Source organism: Neoarius graeffei, chromosome 13 (genome assembly GCF_027579695.1).
Source record: "Neoarius graeffei isolate fNeoGra1 chromosome 13, fNeoGra1.pri, whole genome shotgun sequence".
NCBI classification, from domain to species: domain Eukaryota; kingdom Metazoa; phylum Chordata; class Actinopteri; order Siluriformes; family Ariidae; genus Neoarius; species Neoarius graeffei.
The window spans coordinates 41,449,749-41,462,881 of NC_083581.1; the positions used below are offsets into that span (position 1 = coordinate 41,449,749).

Consider the following 13,133-nt stretch of genomic DNA (forward strand, 5'->3'; position numbering starts at 1 on the left):
CAGTACGCAAATAATAGAGTGGGGCGGGGTCTCATCATCAGAGCATTATAATTGTACAATTTTATACGTCAATGGAGATCAGACATTTTGGTAAAGACTAAGACCCCGTCCACACGTAGCCGGGTATCTGCTAAATCGAAGATATTTTTCTACGTTTTGGCCTGTCATCCACATGAAAACACATCAAAAACGAATATTTAAAAAAAACTCCGGGCAAAGTGAAGATTTTTGAAAACTCCGTGTATGCCTTTTCGTGTAGACAGAGATAACCGGAGTTTTGCGTTTTAGAACGTCACGATCTGCGCCAAAAAAATGACAACAAATCTGCCCTGACGTCAAACGTGCGACCTTTGTTTACTGCAGAAGCCAGATTAAGCATGGACAAAGAGTAATGGATCGGAGTAGTGCCTTGAAAGCGTTATTGTGCAGGTGCTATTTACATGTTTAATTTTAGAAGCCCAACTACTGACAAGATTCCCAATCAACGTTTTCTTGCGTCTTTTGAAGTTTATACTCCAAAATTGTGTTTAGAAGCAATTCTGTTTCCGAGTCTGTCCAGACGAATGAGCTTGGCGCCATGTTTTATGTTTAGGCGGAAGTGACGCCAACAGAGGGCTATTCTGATGTGATTAGGGGGTAGGATTTGGGGAAATAATGCCATCTACAGGTTTGGAATGCTTATGAATGTGATTGAAAACGCAGATGTTCGGTTATGTGTGGAAGGGATTTTTTTCGAAGACGAGGTGGTGTGGATAAAACATTTTTATAAACGGAGGGGGGGAAAATGTTCGGTTTTAAAAATACCCGGCTACATGTGTACATGGCCTAAGTTTCAACCCACTTTTTTGTTTGTTTGTTTAGTCCACATGAGTAGCAAGGAAAATATCAATTTCAAAAAGTGCAGTTCCACCAGAATTCACTCAACGTTCTGTTCAAATGTAGCAGAGATTGGTTTGCTCAATCATTTCACGGTTGTCCAGGTGCCCCATGTTAATTTTTTGTAATTAAATTTATTTTAAAAATGTCTTTAAAAAAAAAAAAAGAGGGAAATTATGAGGAAATGTTCTGGAAGCTGCCGCCCCCCAACACGCACGCGCAAAAAAAAACCCCCACACACAATCCTTTGTCAATGTATCCAATTTTTATTTATTTTTATTTTTTATAAATTAAAACCCCAACACTCTCAGCATATTATTAGTCAATTTTCCACTGCAAGCTTGGATGTGTTTTTTCGAATCGTGACGAGCAATTTTACCTGCTGGCCAACCAGGTTGCAAGTTGGTAAACAAGCGAGAAACCCAAAGAGAATATGAGATGATATTTATAACATGTAGAATTGAAAATGTTTTATTGCCAGCATACTAACTAAAAAGAAGTGTGTTTGGGGCATTCACTGGTACCCGATGTGGTGTCCCACTTGAGTTAAAGTCGCACAAGCAACTCAAATTGGTTTGGTTTTTTTGCCTCCAAATCTACAGTGACAACCAACCTCCATCACCAGAGTTCTATGAACCTGTTTCAACATTACTGAGGAAAGGGATCTGTTCTAGAGTGCGGTGTAGGCTAGTGAGTTGCAGACGCTAGCTAGAACTGTGCGAGCATTGTGATTCCTTTTATGTATTTTTTTAATCTGCATGAAAAGCTTTTGTTCAAGTGTCACAATTATTTTAATTACTTTTGTTCCTGGGCGGCACGGTGGTGTAGTGGTTAGCGCTGTCGCCTCACAGCAAGAAGGTCCTGGGTTCGAGCCCCGGGGCCGGCGAGGGCCTTTCTGTGTGGAGTTTGCATGTTCTCCCCGTGTCCGCGTGGGTTTCCTCCGGGTGCTCCGGTTTCCCCCACAGTCCCAAGACATGCAGGTTAGGTTAACTGGTGACTCTAAATTGACCGTAGGTGTGAGTGTGAATGGTTCTATGTGTCAGCCCTGTGATGACCTGGCGACTTGTCCAGGGTGTACCCCGCCTTTCGCCCGTAGTCAGCTGGGATAGGCTCCAGCTTGCCTGCGACCCTGTAGAAGGATAAAGCGGCTAGAGATAATGAGATGAGATGAGACTTTTGTTCCTTGTGAGACGGGCAGTACTTTGTTTAAACTTGATTTTAAAAGCAAGTCAAGAGAAAAAGGCAGAAAAACCGTTGAAGTAACTTCTGTTCATGGAAAACTCAATGGAACGTGATCATTGCACAGGAGAAGCAGGAAGAAATTAGTTTAGTGTATGTTTATTATTTGGAAATCAGATTTTGTGTTTTGAGATTTTAAAGGTGTTGCTGTTGTGCAGGTGCAATAAGTGTCAGAGTAAATACTCCACACAGGAAGCTCTGGAGCAGCACATCCTCACTGCCTCACACAACTTCCCCTGTCCACACTGCCACAAGGTATGACTGCTGACACACACAACACTTTACAGCGCGTTGTGTAAATACCCCCTCACCCTCAGATGTCATATTTCAGACTAATTATGCAGCTCCATTAGCGGAGTAGTGCTAAGTAGAAGCCTGAATATTTAAAAATACTTTTACTGAAGGTAAAAATGTAAAATCAGGGATGAGATTTTTCCGCTTTTTGGCGGAATTACACTTTTTTGGACTCAAAAATGCTTTTTTTTTTTTTTTTTTTTAATATGTATTATTGCAAATCCATTGGGGGGGGTCGTTTATCCTGGTGACTGATACTGAACTCGTCAGTCGATAGATGTAGACCAGTGTTTACATTTTCTATTTGAATGCCTCCATTTTGATTCCCGCACAATCTCGTTTAACGATAGCTTGTATGTGAAGTAAAATTTATCTGCTTTGATTGGTCAAAACCTCGACATTAAGGATATAACAGCCAACCAGCATTCATCATAGTGAAAACTTTCCTGCTATTTCACTGTGACTTCCAAATTTGCTTGTGTTGTACATTTCGATAGTTATTGTGTTCATAATATGAAAATGCCGAATACGATTGACAAGCGAGATGAAGCTAAGGTGCGTGAAATAGATGCGAGTGTGAAGAATAAGTTCGGATGGGACTGGTTGGATAATAGTTACGCTAGCCCCGGTAGATAGCAAGCATGGATCGGTGTCGGTAACCATTGGTGAATTCATGAAAAAACTTGATGCTCCCGGTAAAGCTCTTTGTACGGTGTGTGACAATGTAATATTTTACGGATCAAGAGGATTAAAGGCTCTACAAAGTCATACTGGATCAGTGAAACACTGTAAGAAAACATTTTTGCTAAAGAGCAATTACTCCATATCAAATGCTTTTAAGCATATTTCAAGTTCAACTACACCCGCGGAGCCGGGCACGAGCAACCCGCTGGTGACTGGTACTGCTGCAATCACCACCACAGGCTCAGCTTCAACGACTTATTCCGTGAAGCCCGTCATGCCGATATCAGACAGGGTATCTCACCAGCAGGTATAAGACACAACTTTTTGTTTGAAACATTTCGTTTGTGGGTATATTGTTACAAAACCTAAAAGGTTGCACTGAACATACTGAAAAATTAAAACAAGGTGGGATATGATATTTAAGAAAGAACACTTGTCATGATACAAAAGTTTCAGTTGATGGCATGTTGAATTGGGATATTAACTTCTAGAAAAATACATATTTCATTGCTAAAATTAATGGTTTTTGGGTGTTTTAAATTGTCAAAATCCATCAGCTTCCGGGAGCGTTGACCCTGGACCCCACTGGGGACCTGCGGCCCCCAGACCCCCCGCTACTTTTCAGATTTTTTTCCTCAACATGCACTCTCATCCCTGAAAATGGGTCATTTTGACGTCAGAGTTCATCAGCGTAACCATACTGCTTTTCAGATGGAGTGCTGCTGGACATTCATCTTTATTCAATGCAATATTTAAAAAAAAAATTTTGGAACCAATGCAGAGCACTAGAGAAGTGTGTGCGCATGTATGTGTACGTACACAGGTTCAGTTAGAATTTACTAAATTGAAATTGAATGACCCCCAGTGAGCATCATGCATATGTTTATTGTTAACCTTCTTGCCATGCTGGATTGAGTAATTGCATGTGTGTAGGTCTTCCCATGCGAGCGATATTTCCGGAGACACCTGCTTACTCACGGCGCTGTTGGCAGATTCAACTGCCAGATCTGTAAAAAGCTGTTTAAAACTGAGCACTACCTCAAACTGCACACACAGATACACTCAGGTACGCACTTCTACGCTAAGTAAACAATAAAACGCTGCTTGTTGTTTTACAATAGGGTGGTGTGATGAAGCGGAGTTACTGCATCACCCCAGTGTTCGTTATTATCCAGTAAACATCACATCCACAAGTGTTTTTTATTTTCCTACTGTTACATGTTGTATTTGTTCATGAGAAACGTCATGCTTGTAGAATGTCAGCAAAACGACTTGGTTCTCACCTGCATTATAGCAGCTACAAATCACTGTTCCCTCACTAGCCTCTCTCTCCCTCCCTCCCTCGATGTTAAGACGAAGAAAACAAAACACACAGCTTATGTTAATGAGAAACTGTAAAGTGCGAACTCCTGTTTTGTACCTCAAACTCTTTTACAAAGCACTGACACTGGAGACTCCTTCCATCATGACATTACAAGCTGCATATTTTTTTGTCTTATTAAATTCAGTAGCTGCTGTGACATAAGAACAGGAACTAACTGGTTACACAGTTGTTCTACAGCAATCCATGCAACTATAAATGGATAAACATGCCATCTTTTAATAAATTAGTACACTGTAATCATTGGCAAATGATCAGAAACTCATCTTCATCACACCAGCAGCTTGCTTACAGTCAGTTTTCCTTGTGTGCATTTTTAAATTATTTTATTAATGTAAACTGCTGGAGTTGCACAAATACCGTAAAGACCCTAATACATGAGCATATTATAATTGGGCTTGTTTTTTGGTTGTGAGATGAGCATCGTTACTATGAGGTGTGGCGATGTGGTGTTCGTTCTTGTCCACACTGCAGGTGAGAAACCATATAAATGTTCAGTGTGTGAAGCCACATTCAACCGCAAGGACAAGGTGAAGAGACACATGCTGATCCATGAACCCTTTAAGAAGTACAAGTGTCCTTTCAGGTACTGCTCACACCTCACACACAGCCAGGATCACGTGAACCTGGAAAATGAACAACTCAACAAAAATAACAGCATGATGCTCCTTTTGTAACGAATGTAATGAAGTAGAAGTCAAATAAAACAAAACAAATGATGGCGCACTAAAAATAAACAGAACAATGCAAAAATTAAAATGTATAATACAAAGAAAACAAAAGAATAAAAATGTCTCCTCTCGTCTTCATCCGCTTATCCGGGGCTGGGTCGTGGAGGCAGCAGTCTGAGCATGGAAGCCCAAACTTCCCTTTCCCCAGACACCTCGGCCAGCTCCTCGGGAAGAACATCGAGGCGTTCCCAGGCCAGCCGAGAGACATAGTCCCTCCAGTGTGTCCTGGGTCTTCCCCGAGGCCTCCTCCCGGGGGGACATGCCTGGAACACCTCCCCAGGGAGGCGTCCAGGAGGCATCCGAAAGAGATGCCTGAGCCACCTCAGCTGATTCCTCTCAATGTGGAGGAGCAACGGCTCTACTCCGAGCTCCTCCCGAGTGACTGTGCTTCTCACCCCATCTCTAAGGGAGCGCCCAGCTACCCTGCGAAGGAAACTCATTTCGGCTGCTTGTATCCGCGATCTTGTTCTTTCAGTCACTACCCAAAGCTCATGACCATAGGTGAGAGTCGGAACGTAGATTGACCGGTAAATCGAGAGCTTCGCCTTTTGGCTCAGCTCCTTCACCACGACGGACCGGTAAAGCGACCGCATCACTGCGGAGGCTGCACCGATCCGCCTGTCGACCTCACGCTCCATCCTTCCCTCACTCGTGAACAAGATCCCGAGATACTTAAACTCCTCCACTTGAGGCAGGACTTCTCCACTAACCTGGAGAGGGCAAGCCACCCTTTTCCAGTCGCGAACCATGGCCTCAGACTTGGAGGTGCTGATTCTCATCCCAGCTGCTTCACACTCGGCTGCAAACCGCCCCAGTGCATGCTGATGGTCCTGGTTTGAAGAAGCCATCAGGACAACATCCGCAAAAAGCAGAGATGAAATCCTGTGGTTCCCAAACAGGATTCCTTCTGGCCCCTGACTGCGCCTAGAAATTCTGTCCATAAAAATTATGAACAGAACCGGTGACAAAGGGCAGCCCTGCCGGAGTCCAACATGCACTGGGAACATGTCTGACTTGCTGCCGGCAATGCGAAACAGGCTCCTGCTCCATTCATACAGGGACCGGACAGCCCTTAGCAAAGAGCCCCAAACCCCATACTCCCGAAGCACCCCCCACAGAATACCACGAGGGACACCGGTCGAATGCCTTCTCCAGATCCACAAAGCACATGTGGACTGGTTGGGCAAACTCCCATGAACCCTTGAGCACCCTATGAAGGGTATAGAGCTGGTCCAGTGTTCCGCGACCAGGACAAAAAACGCATTGTTCCTCCTGGATCCGAGGTTCGACTATTGGTCGAATTCTCCTCTTCAGTACCTTGGAGTAAACCTTCCCTGGGAGGCTGAGAAGTGTGATTCCCCTATAATTGGAGCACACTCTCCGGTTCCCTTTCTTAAAAAGAGGGACCACCACCCCAGTCTGCCACTCCAGAGGCACTGTCCCCGACCGCCACGCGATGTTGCAGAGGCGTGTCAACCAAGACAGCCCTACAACATCCAGAGACTTGAGATACTCAGGGTGGGTCTCATCCACCCCCGGTGCCTTGCCACCGAGGAGCTTGCAAACCACCTCACTGACTTTGGCTTGGGTAATGGACGAGTCCACCTCTGAGTCATCAGCCTCAGTCTCCTCAATGGAAGACATGACTGTGGGATTGAGGAGATCCTCAAAGTATTCCTTCCACCACCCGACAACGTCCCCAGTTGAGGTCAACAGCTCCCCACCCGCACTGTAAACAGTGTTGGCAGAGTACTGCTTCCCCCTCCTGAGGCGCCGGATGGTTTGCCAGAATTTCTTTGAGGCCGACCGATAGTCCTTCTCCATGGCCTCCCCGAACTCCTCCCAGTTCCGAGTTTTTGCCTCCGCAACTGCCCGAGCTGCGGCACGCCTGGCCTGCCGATACCCGTCAGCTGCCTCAGGAGTCCCGGAGGTCAACATGGCCCGATAGGACTCCTTCAGCTTGACGGCATCGCTTACTTCTGGTGTCCACTACCGGGTTCGGGGATTGCCGCCACGACAGGCACCAGAGACCTTGCGGCCACAGCTCCGAACAGCTGCGTCTACAATGGAGGTAGAGAACATGTTCTACTCAGACTCGATGTCCCCCGCCTCCCTCGGAAGCTGGGAAAAGCTCTCCTGGAGGTGGGAGTTAAAGACCCCCCGACAGAGTGCTCAGCCAGACGTTCCCAGCAGACCCTCACCATACGTTTGGGCCTGCCAGGTCTGTCCGGCTTCCTCCTCCGCCAGCGGATCCAACTCACCACCAGGTGATCAGTTGACAGCTCAACCTCTCTCTTCACCCAAGTGTCCAAGATATAGGGCCGGAGATCAGATGAAACGACAACAAAGTCGATCATCGACCTCCAACCTAAGGTGTCCTGGTGCCACGTGCACTTATGGACACCCCTATGCTCGAACATGATGTTTGTTATGGACAAACTGTGACTAGCACAGAAGTCCAATAACAAAACACCACTCGGGTTCAGATCGGGGAGGCTGTTCCTCCCAACCACGCCCCTCCAGGCATCATTGAAGTCCCCCAGTAGAACAATGGAGTCCCCAGTCTGAGCACCTCTCAGTACCTCTCCCAGGGACTCCAAGAAGGCCGGATACTCTATACTGCTATTCGGCCCATAGGCACAAACAACAGCAAGAGCCCTTTCCCTGACCCGAAGGCACAGAGAGGCGACCCTCTCGTTCACTGGGGTAAACTCCAACACATGGCGGCTGAGCTGGGGAGCTATAAGCAAGCCCACACCAGCCCGCCGCCACTCACCATGGGCGACTCCAGAGAAGTGGAGAGTCCAGCCCCTCTCGAGGAGCTGGGTTCCAGAGCCCAAGCTGTGCGTGGAGGTGAGCCTGACTATCTCTAGCCGGTACCTCTCAACCTCCCGCTCAGGCTCTTTCCCCCCCCCAGCGAAGTGACATTCCATGTCCCAACAGCTAGCCGCTGTGTCCGGGGATCAGGTCGTCGAGGCCCCTGCCTTCGACTGCCGCCCAATCCACATTGCACCGGCCCCCTACGGCTACCTCTGTGGGTGGTGAACCCACAGGAGGTCGGGCCCACGTCACCGCTTCGGGCTGAGCCTGGCCGGGCCCCATGGGCAAAGGCCCGGCCACCAAGCGCTTGCATACGAGCCCCAAACCCGGGCCTAGCTCCAGGGTGGGGCCCTGGCTGCGCCATACCGGGCGACGTCACGGTCCTTGATTTGATTCTTCATAAGGGTTTTGGTGAACTGCTCTTGGTCTGGCCTGTCACCTAGGACCTGTCTGCCTTGGGAGACCCTGACAGGGGCGTAATGCCCCTGACAACATAGCTCCTAGGATCATTCAAGCACACACATCCCTCCACCACAATAAGGTGGCAGTTCCAGGAGGGGAACAATAAAAATGTGAAACAAAAAAAAGGTGATGGAGAAACAAAACCCTCTCACAAATGAAGCAAAGCAATATAAACGAAAGTTATTGCATCTAAAATGCAACTCCGTGTAATCAAAAGTAAAATTGGCAAATATTAATTAAATAATGGCAGTGATTATCTATTCAAGATATTACCTGGTCTACCTGATAGTGTCAGTGTCTCAGTGCTGTGTGTTGTCTGTATTATGTTGTAGTCTATGCTGTATAACTGTGTGTGTGTGTGTGTGTGTGTGTGTAAGGACGCACGTTGGATGCACCAAAGAGTTCAACAGGCCTGACAAACTGAAGGCGCACATCCTGTCTCACTCAGGTACACACTCTCACTTGCACACATTTTTGAATACATGATGTGTACGGAGAAGGCGTGGCCTCTGCATCTGTCAGTCAGTGAAGGAGGTGTGGCTTTCAGCCGTATTTTTCATTTCAGGCTTGTCCTTTACCTGTAACTGGCTCCGCCCACTGCCAGGAGAAGGATAGCAGTGTTTATTACTGCTGTGATTTCAGCTTGTGGCCACCAGAGGGCTCTAAAGTTACTCTTCTTTCAGCTCATAAATTACTTCAGTTCAAGTTTTGTCACAAGTGATTACAGTGAAATTCTTGTGTACCTTAGGTCGTTGAGAGTATAAAAATATATAGATAAGACAAGATAAATTAAAAACAATAGAAATAAAGGGGAGGGGAAAAAAACCCCAAAACCTCTAAAACTATATTAATGAGTGGAAACATGGCAGAGATGTGGTGATTGTGTGGTTATGAGTCCTTAAAGTCCAAAGTGCAGTCGTAGTGTACCTTATCATTATGAAGAGTTCAACAGTCTGATGGTCTGAGGGAAGAAGCAGCTCCTCATCCATTCACTGTGTGTGTGTGTGTAGGCATTAAGCCGTTTAAGTGCCAGTTCTGCCAGAAGAGCTTCAGTCGCCGTGCACACATGCTCGAGCACCAGCGCTCTCACACCAACAACTACCGTTTCCGCTGCTCCACCTGTGCCAAGGGCTTCACCCGCCTTAAATACTACCGCGAGCACCGCTGCCCAATGGCCACAGCCTCCGACACCACCACTGGAACAGCTGGAGGTTTACTATTTATTCACTCTAACTTTTCTGTGTATTATATCCACAGATGTAAAAGGAATAAAACACCTTAGGATGTGCTGTTATAGGAAAATAATCTGTATTGTAGTAACAATAACTGTCTCGATTATTTTCCTATAACAGCATGACAAACACTACGTTCAGACTGCAACCTGAAACGACCCATATCCGATTTGTTGTGAAATCCGATTTTTTTTTTTGTTAGGCCGTTCACATTACCAATTATGAGACTTGTATGCGATCTCCAATATGAACGGAAAACGACCCAAAAGTGTCCCGCATGCGCAAATTGACACGTAATAAGCACATCTACGTAATACGTAAACAAAAAAAAAGCGCACTCTTCATGTTTAATGATTTTTTGTTTGTTTAATTATCTGGTTAGTGTTAAAGTGTGAGGTCTCGTGTGTGTTTTTGTTTCTGAACTGAAATGAAAACGTGTAGCCTGGTAATGAGGGTTGACTCCTAAACGTCTCTCTAATTTCTATATAAGTGCACTACATGTTACTAGGAAGTAATGGATTTTTAAACTCTATATAGTGCACTCGAGCTTCAGTAGGCAGTCATTTGGGATACGGCCGCTGTATTACCAAACTCTTAATTCAGGCTTAATAATTTGCACATATTTATTTCGTCATATTAATAAACTTTTTCTACATTTTTATAAATATTTATTTAGATTGTTTATAGCCAGCTGAATTCTGCAACTTCTCTCAGCGCTGGCTCAAGGTGCAGAAACACCAGTGCAGTTTGCTATGGAGATGAGGCGAGACCTGGCGATGTGGTTTTTGTGGCGGCGGCGGAACTCACACAATAATCTGATTAATGTGGGCAGCAGACTAATGAGACCGAAGGTGTCAAATTACTGGAAATTTCCAGAACAATCTTATAATACAGGATGGTTTAAGTCATAAATCAATTATAGAAACTGTTTTATTTAATCAGGCTAACAGATCCACATCCAGGTCCCTACCAAATCCACCATTAGCTTGATCAATTCTATAAAAGTCTATTTAAATTCTGAAAACTGTACAAATGTTGTTTTCCACCAAAGAGGCGGGATTAGCCAACGCAGAATAGTGACGTTTGTCTCTTGTTGATGACGTGTAGGTCGCATGAATGCGACCTGTCCGGTCAGACTGCAGTCGCATGTGAAAATATCGGATATGCATCGGAATTAGGACCACATATCCAAGCGGCCTGGGTCGCATGTGAAAAAAATCGGATCTGTGTCGTTCAGATGGTCAATAACAAATCGGATACAGGTCGCATATGGGCAAAAAAATCGGATATGGGTCGTTTCAGGGTGCAGTCTGAACGTAGTCAAAGTATCATTCCTTACTTATTATTTTCAACCTATTGTTTGAATGCTGGAAAAATTGTTTAATTTTGCACCAATAATTAGGACAATGGTGTTTTTGTTTGAACATGGAATTAATGCTTGTGCATTAATTAAAAAAAATGTACACTAAACTGAGTGTGTCTGTCTAAGGACTGGGTGATAAAACGATAGTGATGTGTACAGTCAACAGACGCTTCAATAGCAATAAAATTATTCGGTAAGATGTTTCGGTGTCTAATATGCGGTTTTAAAAGCAGTCAGTAAGCTCCATACCCCGTTCTTGTTTGAAACCTTTAACAAATCTCATTTGTCTAATTGTAGCTCCATCACTTATATTCACTCAGCAGTGTATTATTTACACAAATAATGGTTAAAAGAAATTGATGAGAAATCGGAATTAGGGAAAATCTAAATAGCCCAGCTCATGCATGCACAAGCACAGATTCTGTTCTGTTCTGACATTCTGAGTTTGTTTGCAAAGTTTGTGTGCACACGCAGGCGGAGAACCCACAGGCGGAGGAGCAGATTACACAGATGTTCCGGAGGAAGATGAAGACAATGATGAAGAGACGAGTGAAGGCGGTGTTGTGGGAACTGAAATGGGAACAGGAGCGGAGATGATGAGAGGAACGGAGCAAGAAGAGCAGAATGAAGGTTTACAGGGAGGTGGAGGAGCTGATGAACTGCTGGAGGAAACAGTGTTTGGCTCAACGGCTGATTGATTGGCTCTGTCAAAGTCGTGTGGTTTAGTAGGAAATCCGGCAGAGCGCGCGCGCATGCACAAAAAAAACCCTATTAAAAACGGGAAAAAAATGGAGCTAAAATGCTCTGCTACAGTATTTTAATAAATATAATTGCATAATTGGAGAATCGAGATCGCAATTCTAAGATGAAAATTGTCCAGCTGTATGTATAATTGAACACATAGAGAGAGCGAGATGCTAAGTGATCACCTGTGTCTGGTGATGTGCTTACACTTTTTACAAACTGAGTTCAGACATATCTTAAGTCCCTGTGGTGCAACTGAAATTCTGTGCTAGTTTTAACTGTGGTTTAGGACCAGCTTTACACCCTGACTTAGCAGTGAACTCTCGTTCATTAAAGGAAAACTCTGGGATTTTTTTTTTTTAAATTAATTTATACCCTGGGTCTTTATCCCATCTCTTTGAGGGAGGAAAAGTATTTTAGTACCTTTCTCTTCTTCCGTCTTTGACACAGTGCCTGTGAGGGGCTGCTTTCTGATCTTTACAAAAGACACGCAGAATTTGTGAAGTCCATTTCCAAAGCAATGCCTGAATCTTTAGCTGATTATGACGACAGGGATGAGGCATTTGAATTTGATGGCCGTCCCTGTTTATTTGCGATAAAGAGCTCTGAGAAACTGAAGAAAAATCCCAGCTAGTCTTCATTATCTCTAAATGTTGATGCGTATAATTATATAATCGGTCATGGCTCAATAGATCATTTTTTCATCCAACCGACTTATCGAGTGAGTGCTTTTTGACCTCATCCTGCCATGCTTTCATGTGTACTGATGCAAGGTCAGCTAAATAACTTTGAGCTATACCTTCACTGTCTGTATGGAATCAATTTTGTGCCAAAATGTTCATACAATACTTTTGAAATATCAAAAATTATAAATCAAAATTAAAAAAGTCAAATTTTTTTAGACTGGCAAATTATTCGTGTAATCGTGCAAAATATCAGTCTATTACTCTTCAGAAACCTTTTATTTTTGTTCCGCGTCTTTCTCAGTTTTGTTTGACGTAATTTATTTTGGTTGCGATTCCAGCTTTCTCGTTTGCGCTCCCTGACTTTTTGCTTGCAGTTTTGGCACAAACTTCACGTGTGGGTGGGCTGTCCAGGAACGCATTCCCATTGGCTAACTTGTGTTTGACTGACAGCTACGCTCAGCCATTCCCTACTCGGATTCTGGCGGACTGTTTGACGAGTGACCGATCCATTGACGGTAAACAAGGATCGAGTGGACTTCAGTGGCGACTATGATATTGAATTAATTCAACAAAGTGCAAGTGCGGGACAAATGTGTTGTATGTGTTGCAGTAGTGCACATT

General features: G+C 44.6%; 1 protein-coding gene across 4 annotated transcripts in view; it reads left to right on the top strand.

Moving 5' to 3' along the window:
- The window catches only part of znf341 (zinc finger protein 341), a 52,052-nt gene extending 39,323 nt beyond the window's left edge, over positions 1-12,729 (top strand). For 3 of the 4 annotated variants that reach the window (XM_060937739.1, XM_060937740.1, XM_060937741.1), the window contains exons 11-16: positions 2,274-2,370; positions 4,027-4,159; positions 4,949-5,060; positions 8,865-8,935; positions 9,498-9,698; positions 11,557-12,729. In XM_060937739.1, coding sequence (XP_060793722.1) covers positions 2,274-2,370; positions 4,027-4,159; positions 4,949-5,060; positions 8,865-8,935; positions 9,498-9,698; positions 11,557-11,780 — 838 coding nt within the window. In that variant the 3' untranslated portion in view covers positions 11,781-12,729. Of the gene's footprint in view, positions 1-2,273; positions 2,371-4,026; positions 4,160-4,948; positions 5,061-8,864; positions 8,936-9,497; positions 9,699-11,539 lie in introns of all 4 variants that reach the window. The other variant, XM_060937742.1, reaches the window with a different exon arrangement.
- Positions 12,730-13,133: the final 404 nt, after the last annotated feature.